Source organism: Nicotiana tomentosiformis, chromosome 2 (assembly GCF_000390325.3).
Source record: "Nicotiana tomentosiformis chromosome 2, ASM39032v3, whole genome shotgun sequence".
In the NCBI taxonomy this organism is placed as follows: domain Eukaryota; kingdom Viridiplantae; phylum Streptophyta; class Magnoliopsida; order Solanales; family Solanaceae; genus Nicotiana; species Nicotiana tomentosiformis.
The window spans coordinates 18,820,091-18,835,921 of NC_090813.1; the positions used below are offsets into that span (position 1 = coordinate 18,820,091).

The window sequence follows — 15,831 nt, forward strand, 5'->3', positions numbered from 1 at the left end:
ACACTAAGTATAGATGAGGATCTTAAGTTTGTCAAATACAGACACAAAAATATTGGCCAAATGAAAGACACACAATTCGAATAGAATTGATTTCATATGAAAGATATGTAGTTTTGGACATGCAGTTCAAACACTTGAAAGTATAAAGTCAATGGTGTGTGCAATTACTTTTATCTATCTTATATGTCTAGCATAACATAAAAACTTGATATGCATCTAAAGTCTATTCATATGGCTTATATGACTTAACTTATATGACAATCCCTGAAGGATTTAAATTGCTTAAAGCATATAGAATTCTTGGTCATGAAGTACTACATCCTAAGTGCAATTTGTGCACATATATATCTTGCTATAACTATAAGCATGATAATACGATAGTAAGAGTCTTTACCCCTATGTGAAGATATTGAAATGATGATTCTAACAAGATCATATGAAGACAATACATCTCTATCAAGAATGATGATTTCAAGATGAAACAAATTCGTTCAGGTTAATATGGCTGATTTGTTTATCAAATCTATACTAACAATTTTTGAAGATGGTGCACAAGATTGGGATACAAAGACTCAAATATCTGAATTGATGTTCTCATCAGGGGGAGTTAATACGTGTTGTAATCTTTTTTCCTTATAATGTTTTGTCTCATTGGGTTTTCTTTACAAGGTTTTTAACAAGGCAACCAAACAGCGTATTTCTAAACATGTGTACTCTTTTTTTTTCTCTAGAATTTTTTCCCACTGAGTTTTATTTTAGTTAAGGTTTAAACGAAGCACATTGTCTGGTGAATAGACATTCAAAGGGGAGTGTTATAAATAGTATTTTATTTATGGTGAATGTTTATATTTTAGAGTTTGTTACTTGGTGGCTAAGTCACTTTTTCCCTATAAATAGAGAGATTCTATTCCATTGTAATTAATCCCAAATCAATAAGAATCATCTCTTTCTACTTTTCTCTGCAATATTCTTCTTCTCCTTTTATTGTTTCATAACAAAAATGATATATCCAAAGCTCGTTAATTAAGGAGTTGGGTACATTAACATTTATATCAAAATTGCACCTTTTCCTCAGTTATTGGTCACTTCTCATTTTGGTCCTTACAATAATTCAATATACATATTTAATCATGAATTAATTACAAAATGTATTATTTGTCTCTTACATAGGAAATATGTTATATCGGATGGCACGACAACACCATAACAAATATACTTACCGATAACATACAACAAGAGCGACCTAGCTACAAATTTATGAAAAAATAAATAATTTAACAAATAATTTTGAAGACTCACAAGCAAAATGGTAAGGAGAACACTCCATGCTAAATCTTGGCACTCACACAAGGTGGCTAATATCCAGAACAGGGAAGCTGAAGGTCATGCATAACTTCAGAGAAGAAAATGAAGTAGCTCACTTGTTAGCTAGGGAAGTAGCCTACGAGACCAACATCAATAAACCTATTTATTTAGAAATACCACCTCCTTTTGTTATGACAAGGATGGTGGCAGACAAAAACAATGCTACCTTTGTTAAGTATGTAGTAGACGATGCTTGTAAGATGTTGGCCAAACTTGGCAACTGTAATGCCCTTGAGGGTATTAGTATTTTGTGTAACAGTGTGAAAGCACCTTAGTATGTTCTAACAAAAGTTCCAGATTCTAAAAAAAATGGTAAGGAAAAATATAGGGACAGATTCATTATACTCAGTTTTGAAGGTTGCAGATGGTAAAAAAAGAATTGACACCATACATAATCATATAAAAAATAAAAATTATTTTTTAAAATAAAAATATCTAACTATGTAATACGCTTGCTCATCATGCCAAAACACCCTAAATTTAAATTTACATTTATCAATCACTGGTAACACATTACAGATTCAAAAATTCGTATCAATTCGTTTAAAAAATTATAAAATTTCTTAATCTAGACGGGCCAGTTCTAAATATTCAGCGACTTGGGCCCTCGGCCCACGCTATTTAATATGTGGAGTATATACAATTTCACAATAGTAATATTAGGAAAATCTCTGAAAATTAATGCGCTGTTTCTTTGAAGAAAGCAAATACTATCTCCTCTGCTAAGTTTCCAGTTTCTGCTGATTATCCCAATCATGTTCAAACAGTTCTGGTAATATTTCTCTGTTAATCACCAATTTATATTTCGTTTTTGTTATTCCCTTGTAAAATTTTAATTATCGTTTTTCATTGTTCAATAGGGTTCATTTTACTTACTTTCTGGAATTCATCTCTTGAAAATTTCTCTTTTACCTTACTATACTCTAAATTTTGTATGGCGGATGATATATTTCTTAATTCGTTGATAATTCGTTTATTTCTTATACTTGCACTAAATCCGGGAAGGGCGTGATTTGTGTGTTAGTTTAGGGATCAGTTTAGGATTTAGAGAACATTAGTTTTAGAGAATCCTTAATTTGTTTTAAAATATGGATCATAGAGTATTTGAATAAGTTTGTGCCCAACTTGAGCGGAATAGATACAGATGATTCATAGAGTCAACTTCAACTAGTTTGAGTTGAAGCGACGAGGATGTTGTTGTTAGGGATAGGATAGAGGTTCATAATGTCAGACTTTTATGGTCAGGGGCAGATGTACATTATTACTTACGGGTTCAATCTAACCCAGTAGTTTTGGCTCAAATCCATATATGTGTTAAATTTACTAAATAAAGACAAATATTAGATTTTGAACCCAGTAACTTAAATGTTCATTCTGAACCGAGGATTTATTGGAAACAACCTCTCTACCTTCACTAGGTAGAGTTAAGGTCTCCGTACACACTACCTTCAACGGACCCCACATGTAGTAATATACTGATGTGGATTGTGAAATTCAGATAGCAAACAGAGAAATTAAACTAAGAAAAGAAGAAATTAACTAGAAACTGACTTTCTTCGATAAAAATGGCCAAATGACCCCGAACGAATACAAATACCCCCTTCTCACGCGTGAAGAAGAATTGGGCTAAAATGTAAAAATAAAATAACTAATAGACTGAAATGTAATACTAACTGTAATTCTCAGGACTTAACAACAAACTTAACTACTTTTATTCGTTACTACTCTTTAAGCTAAAAGTACTACTTTCCGCAACTGTGCAATTAACTCTTCTGTGCAACTATTGAGCTACAGCCTTGTTCCCCTTTGAATCATTCTCCTATCCAAAACTTTAGCATGGTATGGGCAGTATAGACTGGAAAAATCTAAGACTGGTGGGTGTGTGATAGATGAAGGCACTTCATAGCAGGGTTTAAGAAGGGAGACATGAAAAGTTGGATGTAACAGTAACTGGGATGGCAAAGACAGTGTGTATGCCACCCTGCCCACCTTCTGAACAATTTGGTAAGGCCCATAGTATTTGAAAGACAATTTGGAGAAGTGTTTACTAGAAAGTGTGAGCTGTCGATAAGGTTGTATCTTGAGATAGACCCAATCCCCTACCTGAAATTGTAGATCCACTCTATGCTTGTTAGCTTGATCCATCATTCTCTGTTGTGACCTATGAAGGTGGAATTTCAGCAACTGTAACTTCAACTCCCTTGAAGTTAAACTTCTGTCAACTTCTAAAACTTCAGATTCTCCTTGAATGTATGGAAGGTACAAGGGTGGAGGCTGACCATATAGAGCTTCATATGGAGTAGTTTGAATGGAGGTGTGGAAGGTAGTATTATACCACCATTCTGCAAATGCCAGGTATTGTGCCCAATCTTTAGGAGAGTCAGAACAATAGCATCGAAGATAAGTCTCCAAACACGTGTGGACAACTTCAGTTTGTCCATCAGACTGAGGGTGATAAGCCGTAGATGTATTCAAGGTGACTCCTTGAATAGCAAATAGTTCCTGCCACAACTTACTCGTAAAGACTGGATCTCTATCGCTAACAATATCCTCAGGCATACCATGGAGCTTAAAGATGTGCTCCATGAATAGTTTAGCTATATCCATTGCAGAATAGGGGTGTGTAAGTGCTATAAAGTGTGCATACTTAGTTAATCTGTCCACGACCACCCAGATCACCTCCTTCCCTTTAGATTTAGGCAATCCCTCAATAAAATCCATACTAATGCTGCTCCAAGCTAAGGCTGGAATTTTTAGTGGCTGCAGCAATCCCGGATAAGCTGAGTTATCATACTTACTATTTTGACATACAACACACTTCTTCACATAGTCCTCCACATCTTTTTTCATCCCTCTCCAATAAAAAAGAGAAGCAATTCTCTTGAAGGCAGTGTTTTGGATAGCGTGCGGCGACAAATAGCGACGAAGGTCCGCTTCACTGAGGCGAGAGGCGTGCAGCGAAGCGCTCGCCATTTTGATGTGAAGCGATAATTTATACAAAAACATAAAATATTATATATATTAATAAATATATCAATTCAAAAGTTAAACTCAACAGATAGTCATAGTAGATTCATAAACTAAAGTCTAAAGTGTAAAACACGCAACATCTATTCTTCTTCAAGATTTTCAAATTCTAGAACTTCATGAATGTTAGCATTATATTGGCTATCATCTTCTTCATCCTCGGAGTCTTCATCATTTAGGGACCGGCTTGAACTTGCTACTCCTTTTACCTTGTAATTTGAACTTGAAGAACTCCCTCTAAGACCATAGATATTCTCCTCAACTCCAGCCGCCATAGAAACAGTACCCCAATCAAGATCATCTCCTACATATACTTGTTCTTCTTCATGATTTTGTGGGGTTCCAGTTAACCATTCATTTGCCTCGTCAATGTTATCCAACAAAATTGGATCAATGGTATCGCGAGCTTAATAACGTCGCCTCAATGTTCTATTGTATTTAATATACACTAGATCATTGAGACGCGATAACTCAAGCCTATTCCTTTTCTTGGAGTGAATCTGCGCATAAATTGTTTAGATTAATTAATAGATACTAATAATAATACAATATAGAATATTTTAATATAATAAGTCTGTTTCTTACATGCTCAAATACGCTTCAATTTCTCTCGCATCCGGATGCACTACAAGTTAGGCTTAGTATTTTGATGGCAAACTTTTGCAAGTTTGGAGTTTGATGTCCAAATTGCATCCACCATTCAACTATAGAAAAATATTTTAAAAGTTAATAAGTATAAATCAAATAAATTAAATTAAAGCTATAAGGATATCCATATTAAAGTTAGTTACCTGGCGACCTTATATCTCTGGCTCTAATGGCCGCCTGTAAACCAAAAAGGCCATCTGCTTGTGAGTACCTACCAAACTCCTCCCCTATTTGATCTACCATCGCTGAATCAGGGACCAACTTCTCAAGACATTGATGGTATCCAACCCAAACCTCTGAATCCAAAGTGTCATCTCTAGTGTTCTTGTAAAATAATCCTGGGTTCAGAAGATGGCCTGCTGCATGCAAAGGTCGATGGAGTTGATTCGACCACCTGCTATCAATAATCTCAAAAACTTTCTCATATTTCCTAACATCTCCCTCAAATGACGCTTCAATAGTCTCTTTGGCTCTATCCATAGCTTCATAAAGATAGCCCATTGGTGGTTTTCTCTCCGCATCCACCATACGAAGCACCCTAATCAAAGGACCACCAACTTTAAGAGCCCGAAAAACATCATTGCAGAATGATGGAGAAATAAGAACTTTGGCAACTTCTTTCCCCGCAGCTTCCTTTGCATATCTATTATCTTTCCATTCATTTGAAAGAACTAGCTTTCTCAAGTTTTTCTTTTGCAAGTAAAAACTATGCAAAGTTAAGAAAGCCGTTGCAAATCTAGTCTTGGCCGGTCTCACCAAATTTCTTTCATTTGTGAATTTCCTCATCAAATTCAACAATAACGGCCTCTGACTGATGTAAGAATATATCTTGACGGCCTTAGTGAAAACTATAAAATTAACAATAACAATTTTATAGTTAATACTTAATAGGACATAAGTATAAAACTATAAATAAAGTTAAAGCTTTAAAGATAATTATATTAAAGTTACCTGAAGCATATGGGTTTTCCTTGAATATGTTACCAAACATCAAGTTGATACAATGGGCAGCACATGGAGTCCAATAAATGTGTGGATACATAGCTTCCATCATCTTACCCGCACTAACATTCTCACTAGCATTATCGGTAACAACTTGTACAACATTTTCCTTTCCAATTTTATCAATAGTCTTTCTAAACAAGCTGTACATTTTGCTTCCATCCGTAGAAGAGTTGCTAGCATCGTAAGATTCAAGAAAAACACTCCCTTTTGGAGAGTTCACCAACACATTTATGATCATTTTCCCATTCCGCGCTGTCCATTTATCCATCATAATGGAACATCCAAACTTGTTCCATTCCACTTTATGCTCCTCAATAATTTTGTCTATCTTCTTCACCTCTTTTTTAAGATGAGTTACTCTAACTTCATGATAGCTAGGAGGCTTCATTCCTGGGCCATATTGTCCTACGGCCTCAATGAATTTATCAAAAGTTTTGTAGTTAACACAGTTGAAAGGAAGCCCTGCATCGTACATCCATGCTGCAAAGGCACTTACGGCGCGATCCCTCAAAATCTTCTTGGCTTCTAAACCTGAACTAGAATCATCTTTTCCCTTTTCTTGTTGTTTTGCCGAGAAATAAAGATTGAGAGGACCTTTTGTCACAGTACGTGCCGTGGATGACCCACTAGAACTATTAGAAGATATCTTTTGAGTTTTTTGGGGGGGGAGGTCCCATTTGATCATCTTCATCCATTTCATCATCTTCATCAATTAGATTCACCGATGCTTCATAATTCATTTGAGTTTTTGTCACATTTTTCTTATCAACAAATGCTTTTACTTCCTCCCTAACCTCGGGCGGACAAAGAGGACATTGTACTACATTTTTAAATCCACCTATCAAATGTTGCTTGTGACGAGTTATTCCATCATGATATGTTTTTTCACAAAATACACATTTAATTGCGGATCTTGATGAGCCTTTTATAGCATAATTCCAAGCTATATCATTTCGTTTATTACTATCGGATGACGCCATTTCAATGCTGTTTTATAGAAAAACAATTATCACGTCAGTATGCAATTAATTCTACTCTATAAGACTATAAGTTTATAATTGAAAAAACATAGCAAAAAAAAAAAAACAGAGCCTAAAAAGAGACTACTGCTACTGCGGTACTGCCTCTGCTGTCGAAAAACAAACCCAAAAAAAAAATAAGAGAAGAAGAAAGAGGAAGGGAAGAAAGAAAGAAAGAGCCCCTGCTCTGCTCTGCCTCTGCTCGAAAAACAGAGCACCAAAAATAAGACAAGAAGAAGAAGAAGAAGAAGAAGGAAGAAAGAAAGGAGGAGGAGTTGATCGCTGAACTGAAGAAAGAAGAAAGAAGAAGAAAAAGAAACAGAAAAATCGAAGTGTCGACTCTCGAAGTCGAAGAAGAAGAAGAAGAAGAGAAGAAGAAGAAGAAGAAGAAGAAAAGAGAAGAAGGAGATCGCTGAACTGAAGAAAGAAGAAAGAAGAAGAAAAAGAAAAAGAAAAAAGAAGATGACAGCAATGGTCGAATCCAAGTGTCGACTGTCGAAGTCGAAGTCGAAGAAGAAAGTAACATACCTGGTTTACTGTGCTGATGTTTGATTATGGAGAAGATGAATCCCAAGCCCTAATTTTTGAAGTTGCTTAGTTGTATTCGCTGAAGGAGAAGAAGTTAAAACCCATGCCCTAATATTTGTATTTTACACTGTCGCTGCCTTTTTCTTCTTTTTCTCCAAATAGCGTCTTTTTCTCCAAATAGCGTCGCTACGCTACGCCTCTCGCCTCGCAGCGCCTCTCGCTACAGAGGCAGAGGCGTACGCTTTTTCAGAATCGCACCGCAACAGACCAAAATAGTGCTACTGCCTCGCGCCGCTTCGCTACACGCTATTAGCGACGTAGCGCTCGCTATTTACAACACTGCTTGAAGGTGTGGTCAATTCCAGAATGACCTCCTCTCACAGAATCATGCCATAAGTGAAGAATTTCCCTTCTTAAAGAAGTGTCAGCCCCAATCACCAACTTGCCATTTTTCCTCAGTTGTTGATTGACAAATGAGTAGCCTTTGATTTCTCCATTTAAGTCCTGCAACTGTTGAAGTATTTCCACCAACTCAGGGTCAAAACTTCCAACTATCTTGTATGGCTTAGAAAAGATCAGTTCTAACCGTAGACAATGTAAGAGCAGCTAGTTCCACTGCTGGAATCCTAGGCAAGGCATCAACAACCTTGTTTTCCTTCTCCTTCTTGTATTCAATATCAAAATCGAATTGCATCAACTTGGTTACCCATTTAAGTTGTGCTCCTGTGTGCAGTTTCTGTTCTAAAAGAAACTTTAAGGCATTTTGATCAGTCTTGACCACAAAATGCCTGCCCACCAAATACTGCCCCCACCTAGTCACAGCCATTACCAAAGCCAGCGGTTCTTTATCATAAACAGACATAGTTTGGTGTTGAGGAGACAATCCTTTGCTCAGGTAAGCAATAAGTTGTCCTTTTTGCATGATCACAACCCCAATTCCCATATCACATGCATCTGTCTCTACTGTGAAGGAAAGATTGAAATCAGAGAGTGCTAACACTGGAGCATAGGTCAAGGCATTTTTCAATGCTTGAAAGGCAGTAGATGCATGTTCAGTCCATTTGAAGCAATCCTTCTTCAACAAATCAGTTAGAGGTTTGCTAATTTGACCATAACTCCTGATGAACCTTCTGTAATAGACTGCTAAGCCTAAAAAACCCCTCAGTTGCTTGATGGTTTTAGGCAAGGGTCATTATTGTACAACTTGTATCTTTTTTGGATCAGTTGAAACTCCCTTAGCAGAAATGAAGTGGCCCAAGTACTCTACACTGGATATAACAAACTGGCACTTAGATCTCCTGGCATAAAGGTGATGCTGTATCAGCAACTGGAAAGTGATTCTCAAATGTCCAATGTGTTCCACCATACTTATACTGAATATGAGTATATCGTCAAAGAATACCAAGATAAACTTTCTTAAGTGTTCTCTGAAGACATGGTTCATAAGTCCTTGAAAACTTGAAGGTGCATTAGTTAAGCCAAAAGGCATAACCAAGTACTCATAGTGGCCTGAATGAGTCCGGAATGCAGTTTTGTGAATGTCATTGGGTGCCATCCTAATCTGACGGTACCCTGATCTCAGGTCTATCTCGGAGTAAATCTGTGATCCCCTAGTTCATCCAATAGCTCCTCAATGATGGGAATGGGGTATTTATCCTTGATGGTAATTTGATTGAGAGCCCTGTAATCCACACAAAACCTCCAACTTCCATCCTTCTTGCTTACCAACACCACTGGAGAAGCAAATGGGCTGCAACTATTCTGTATCAACCCCTGAGATTGTAACTCCCGCACCATCTCTTCAATAATATTTTTCTGCACATGTGAGTACCTGTAAGGCCTGCTGTTGATTGGATTGGCTCCCTCTTTTAAGGGAATATGATGATCAAATTGTTCCATGAGAGGAGGCAAGTCTTTGGGTTCTTGGAACACTTCCTCAAACTCCTGTAATACTCGTTGAATCTCTACTGGTTCATCAACTTGCTCTACCTCTGTGTCATCTGCTACTTAAACTAAGAAAAGAAGAAATTAACTAGAAACTGACTTTCTTCGATAAAAATGGCCAAATGACCCTGAACGAATACAAATACTCCCTTCTCACGCGTGAAGAAGAATTGGGCTAAAGTGTAAAAATAAAATAACTAATAGACTGAAATGTAATACTAACTGTAATTCTCAGAACTTAACAACAAACTTAACTACTTTTATTCCTTACTACTCTTTAAGCTAAAAGTACTACTTCCCGCAACTGTGCAATTAGCTCTTCATTGCTCAGATCATAACACAATCTCTCTACCTTCACTAGGTAGAGGTAAGGTCTGCGTACACACTACCCTCCACGGACCCCACATGTGGTAATATACTGGTTTGTTGTTGTTGTTGTTGTTGCTGTAGTAACTTCAATGTTCAGTGGGTTCAGTGGCATCCTGAACCTATAAAGTTTAAATCTTGGATGTCCCTCCGTTTTAAGATAGCAGCTTATACTTCTATGGTTAATAGGATCATAAGGTAGTGATGACTATTGTATAGTCAGATGAACTCCAATTTTCTCCTTTATCTCCTTCTAACGGAGCATTTAGTAAGACAATGCTAGTGGTGTCTTGTATTCATTTTCCTGTTCCATCCTGAGTCACTTAAGCATTCAGAAAACAGAAAAGTTTTTGCATGTAGTTTTGTATGTCTTTTTTTTATAAGGTAAATTGTATTAATCAAAAGGGAAAAAAAACTCCCGCATACAAGAAGTATACCAAGAAGTAGAGAATTTACATCAGAACATGATTCTCTACAAAAGACGCCCAATCTTCTACACAAGTAGGGGCTATATGTGTGCACCAAAAAGCGATCAAAGATAAAAGACTATTCTTAAGATGTGAAAAAGGAGACTCAATCCCCTAAAGAACTCTCCTATTTCTCTCTCCCCAGACTATCCACATGAGAGCTAACGGGGCGAACTTCCACGCCTTTTGCTTGCTTCTTCTGTGGAAACCGGCCCAGCTATATAGCATTTCCTTTACAGTGTTTGGCATCACCCATTGAACACCAAAAAGATTCAGGATTGCCCTCCACAAACCCCAGGACACAGGGCAATGCAGTAGAAGATGATCAACTTCTTCCCCTTAGCTTTTACACATGTAGCACCAACTAACGAGTGTAATTCCATTTTGTATGTCTTTTTTACCATAAGATTTTAGTAGCTTGTATTGACTTGCATATAGGCATGGTATGCTCTCAGTAAGTAGGATGCATGAAATCAGCTTGTTATATTTAACATATGTACCTTTTGTTAATTTCCTGCAGGGGTTCTCAAGGGCAACAAGCTCAGCAACGTCCACAGGAGGGTAATAATAATCCATGGTATGCACCATCTGCAAGCAGCTCTCCCGGGTCTTCCCGTCCCGCAACTCCTAGTCCAAGCTCTTCAGGAAGCTTTGGTGCCCAAAGACCAACAGATAGGCCAAGCTCAGCATCACACGTTTCCCCTGCAGAGGCTGCATGCATTATTAATGCTTTAAAGGATAAGAGGTATGGTATCCAGTATAATGAAGTATGCACACTGTTCTCTGTAACGAAGCTTTTGATACTCATGAAATTTTCATGACTAGGAACTAGAACGGTCATGTAACCAGCTCAAAATTATAATTATATAGCTCTCTAATCCCAATAAATAATTCGGTAAACTCCTGATAAATCTTGAAGCACTAGTTCTACCATCGTGCACTTGGAACAGAGACTTTTAATATTATTCTTTTGTAAAAGAATTTTGGCCTGTTATCTTACGGAGTCTTATGAAATTCAAGTGTTTGTGATGAACTGGAGCGCATATGGTTATATCTGCTGTAATGGTACAGGTTCCTTTTATTTGATTGTAGAACCTTTAGACGTTATTAAAAACTGCTTTATTACATTATGGACAATCGATACTAATAAGGTGGGTTTTCTAGAAAAAATTGGAGTTGATTTCCAGATATTCTGGTTTTAAGAAAACGATTTGAAAACAAAACAAGAAGATGGAACATACGAGTTGATTCTCAGGCTTGCCTGATAGGGGAGAAACGCCCGTCTATGCATCTTGCTAAGTATGTATGCTAATTCAAAATGGAACAGTTTTCTAGTCCAAATGCCATACATGTTTTCTGGTAGAAGTTGTCCTTAGGTTTGCTTCAGACTGAGAAGGATCTCGCTATGCATCTTGGTAGGCATATATAGTTTCTTTTTTGCCATTAGTTTCTGTGAATTATTGATTGAATGTTTTATGGCACCCTTTAAGTTACCAAATGCTCATATTTTAACAATGACACAAGATAAACGGTAAGATTTTACTTTGACTTGTGCAAAATTTCTTTTGCCAGCAGATAATCCTGTCTTAGAAAATATTCATGACTGAAGTTCTTCGTTTTCATGCTGGGGAGTTGGGATTGATAAGAAGAGATATCTTGTTTGTAGTGATTAAACAATTAAGTGAAGTGTTAGATGTCTTCCTTCATTCTGCTTTCTACTTTTAGTGTTTGATTCTTGATCTGCCGTCTTGCTAAAAATTTCAGTGTTGATGAGCTAAGGAAGCTTCTATCTGGCGACGATGCTTATCAGAACTTCTTACTTTCACTTGAGCCTGTCAAAACTCAGAATAAGGTAAGAGGTTAAGTTTTCTTTGTTGAGGATTGTTCGTGTTATGCATGATTGATCTGATCTGTTCTTATCGTGCTCCACAAAATATCCGATGTACCTGGTTGAATGAAAAATGGTTTCAGACAGCGGGTATTCAAGTTATCTATGGGACAAGTATAGGAAATGATATGAATTTAGTTGTTCTACTTTTGTATGGGGTTTTTCCATAAATGGTATATTTTTTAATTTAAGATGACGCAATGCGTTGGAGTTGTTCTAGTATTTTACAATCTGGTTGAGAGTTACTGTAGAAGTTGTGTCTACTGTGCTTTATTTGTTTTCTCTAATTTCTCACTCATGCAATTTAATATCCTAAAATACTTGCAAACTGGGATGGTCAATAAGCATTTCTTGTTCTTTCTTCCTTTTCTTGCCACGATGAGCCACAGATCCTCTTGTCCTCCTGCCCGCTTAACACATATGAGACAAAAATTGTTACAAATAATAGTCATCTTGATATAGATTTTGCTGTAACTGGTAGTATCTCTTTTTACTTCATTTCTCCAATTGGATTTGACCCTTTTTCCCATAAATTATCTAATCAGATCAGGGATGAGCTTCGGAATGAAACTCTGCAGCTTGCTAGTAAGTTTGGGTCACTTCTTAGTAGCTGAGATGTTTCTATCCATTAAACCAGATAGATTTTGAATTCACTTTTTATGCAGGGGAGAATTTAGAGAAAGAACCGCGGATAATGGAGCTTAGGAATCAGGTGAGATATTACTTAATCTTTTTATTACTTCTCCCTGTTACTTTCACTTACACTTTTTAAATGACTAGTTTGACCTTTTAGCATCAAAGCATTGATTGTGAAAGATTTTATGTGTCCTTCCTATTTTGCTGATTACAGTGCAGAATCATCCGCACCACTGAATTGGCTGCTGCTCAAGAAAAGCTGCATGAACTGGAAAGGAGAAAAGAAGAGCTTTTGAAATTATACTCTCCTGCATCACTCCTCCATCTGTTACAAGGTAAAAACTGGAAATGCATATTTTTTTGGTGGGGAGGGGCCCCGGGGGTTTGGGGGTGGTGGTGGTGGAGTTTCCTTTTGTACGGAGAACACAAGTGGAGCAAACTATAAGTAGTTACTTACACATCAGTAGAACAAGTTTAGATCTTTGATTTTGGGGAACTATGGTTTTAATGCTGCAATTTCAACAAAGTGAAGGGCCTCTTAGGAGTTCAGTCTGCATCATATTTGGATTTTTAAGAAAGGATCATTTTTAAATATAGAAATAGTAGCACCCAAGTGTGTGTCATGGTGGCCAATGAAGTGGGTTCAGAACCATGAGGTCTCAGGTTCAAATCTCAGCGGCGGAGGCAAAAACACTAGGTGATTTCATTCTATTTTTTCAAATTTTGGTGGACAGAGTTACCCGGTGCTTGTGCTTGTGTTGGTGGGAGCTAGTAGGTACCCTTCGGAATTAGTCGAGGGTGCGCAAGCTGGCTCGGAGACCGCGGTTATGAAAAACAAAAAGAAATATTAAAGAAGAATATATATATTGTAAGGATTGATGCATTGGGAACTTTCTTGACCCAACAGGTGCTGCTGCATGACAGTTCTAAATTTCTAATGTTCTGTAGTTTACACTTTACTGTTCTGTCAAATTGCTTAAATGATTTCTGCTAAAGCTCCTGGGAACAGTCAAGTGTCAGTAGCGCATTCACTAAGTGTCATTTATTTGCCTTTGTCTAAAATCTACCATAACACAGACTTGCCTTTTATATGTCACAATGCATTATAACTTGCTACCAAAACTGTCCCCCACAGTCCTCCAGACCCTTGGTATAGACATAGCCGTAGCCTTAGATGTTTAGGTGACTCCATACTATAGCGTTTACACTCTAGCTCTTTTATATTACTTTCTCGAATGGTGTTACCTTGTTCTACCTTAACTAGTATACACATTCTTATTTAACTGCTTGTAATTTATTCAATTCTCTCAATCAGGGTTGCTCCGGTGGTAAGCACCCTCCACTTCCAACCAAGAGGTTGTGAGTTCGAGTCATCCCAAGAGCAAGGTGGGGAGTTCTTGGAGGGAGGGAGCCGAGGGTCTATCGGAAACAGCCTCTCTACTCCAGGGTAGGGGTAAGGTCTGCGTACACACTACCCTCCCCAGACCCCACTAGTGGGATTACACTGGGTTGTTGTTGTTGTTGTTGTTTACTTCTTAATCAAGTATTTACGACATTCCAATAAAACCCTTTTCTCCATACAAAAGCGATCTTAAGGAGCTGGTGCTTGAATCTCAATTATTCATTCTTCAACAAGACTTGACGAACCCAAGTCTTTGCGTTATTGGTTGTGATTGAAGCTATTAGCGAGGTTGACATGAATCAAGAATTGTCAACAAGTTATTTTCATCCGTTAGCTGTCATCACCTGGAATAGATTTGGTGTTTGATACGACCTTCCTTTTACTATAATAATGATATTTAAAATGCTTTCATAGGACTTTTTGGTTCTTAATTTGGCAATGGAACATGCCATAGTGTTATAAGTTCTATGGAATGAGACTAATTTTTTCTGCAATTTAAATTTTTACCATAGTTGTGTCCGCCTAATTTCTTTTCAGATGCTTATGTTCATTTTGGTTGTGCTAGTTTTGGGGACAAGGGCTGGGGGTTCACAAATTCAATGGTGACCTGTATAGACCAACAAACATTTTTCCCATTTGAGGTGTCTAGTATTTTCTTTTTTCTAACCTTGGAAGTTTATAATCTGATATGCAATAAAGCTGGCTGATAGGAGCTTAGGAACTTACATTGCTTATAGCAATCAACCATTCTTGAGAGACCAATTTGAAAGTTGCACTATGGTTTTCAATGGTGGGTGTAAAATAGGCGACTTGGCGATGGATTTTCTAACTGATGTTACTCTTGATACAGATGCCATGAATAAGACTGACGAGGAATCTGAAAGTCTACACAGACAGTTTCTTGATGGGGAAATTGATCTTACAACATTTGTGCAGAAGTACAAAAAACTGCGATACAGTTACCACAAACGTGCACTCACACACCTTGCTGCAAAGACATCTGTAACTGGCTGAATGTTGCTTAATATGATATGTGTGAATATTATAGCTGAGCCTGCCTTTGCTGCTAAAACTACGTGTATACGAAAGACTGCTTCAGATGTAATATTGTGATTGATTTCTGCCAGCTTGGCCTGCACTGTGTGCTTGATATAAGAGAGGACTATTCAATTTTTCTGATAAGACAAGACAAATATTAGATTAATTGTGGTATATATGTCAGAAAATGATCAATCTCATCTTATCTCGGATCTCGGCTTTAACATGCCTGTGTAGCTGGTGTTTACTATTGCTTCATTCTGGAACAAAGAGAAGTGTGATATTTTCATATTTGGGCCCCGGGGTGGGGAGTGGGGGTGGGGGGGTGTTGTTGAATGGTTTTATTGTTTATTAGTATTAATGTAATTGGTTCAGGGGAGCACATGATCCGCTGTCTGTTGCTGTAGTTTATTGATTGCAACTATTTGTTGTGGCTGTTGATTCCAAGAACGCAAATTGTTTGTGAAGCATCAATTGCATAGTCTGAATACTTTAATA

The 15,831-nt window shown here is 37.3% G+C and overlaps 1 protein-coding gene across 1 annotated transcript; it reads left to right on the forward strand.

Annotated features, from left to right (window-relative positions):
* The first annotated feature begins 1,987 nt into the window (after window positions 1–1,987).
* On the forward strand, window positions 1,988–15,831 carry LOC104114441 (vacuolar protein-sorting-associated protein 37 homolog 1-like). The gene is made up of 7 exons (XM_009624897.4): window positions 1,988–2,137; window positions 10,890–11,114; window positions 12,134–12,221; window positions 12,803–12,842; window positions 12,923–12,969; window positions 13,108–13,228; window positions 15,146–15,831. Exons 1-7 carry the CDS (start codon window positions 2,121–2,123, stop codon window positions 15,307–15,309), a joined length of 702 nt encoding a protein of 233 aa, XP_009623192.1. The 5' UTR covers window positions 1,988–2,120; the 3' UTR covers window positions 15,310–15,831.

What these genes read in the sequence shown, in the direction of transcription:
- LOC104114441 (XM_009624897.4), top strand. An exon ending in TGAAACTCTGCAGCTTGCTA is followed by an intron (nt 12,843 to 12,922) that starts GTAAGTTTGGGT and finishes CTTTTTATGCAG; the next exon opens with GGGAGAATTTAGAGAAAGAA. An exon ending in ACTCCTCCATCTGTTACAAG is followed by an intron (nt 13,229 to 15,145) that starts GTAAAAACTGGA and finishes CTCTTGATACAG; the next exon opens with ATGCCATGAATAAGACTGAC.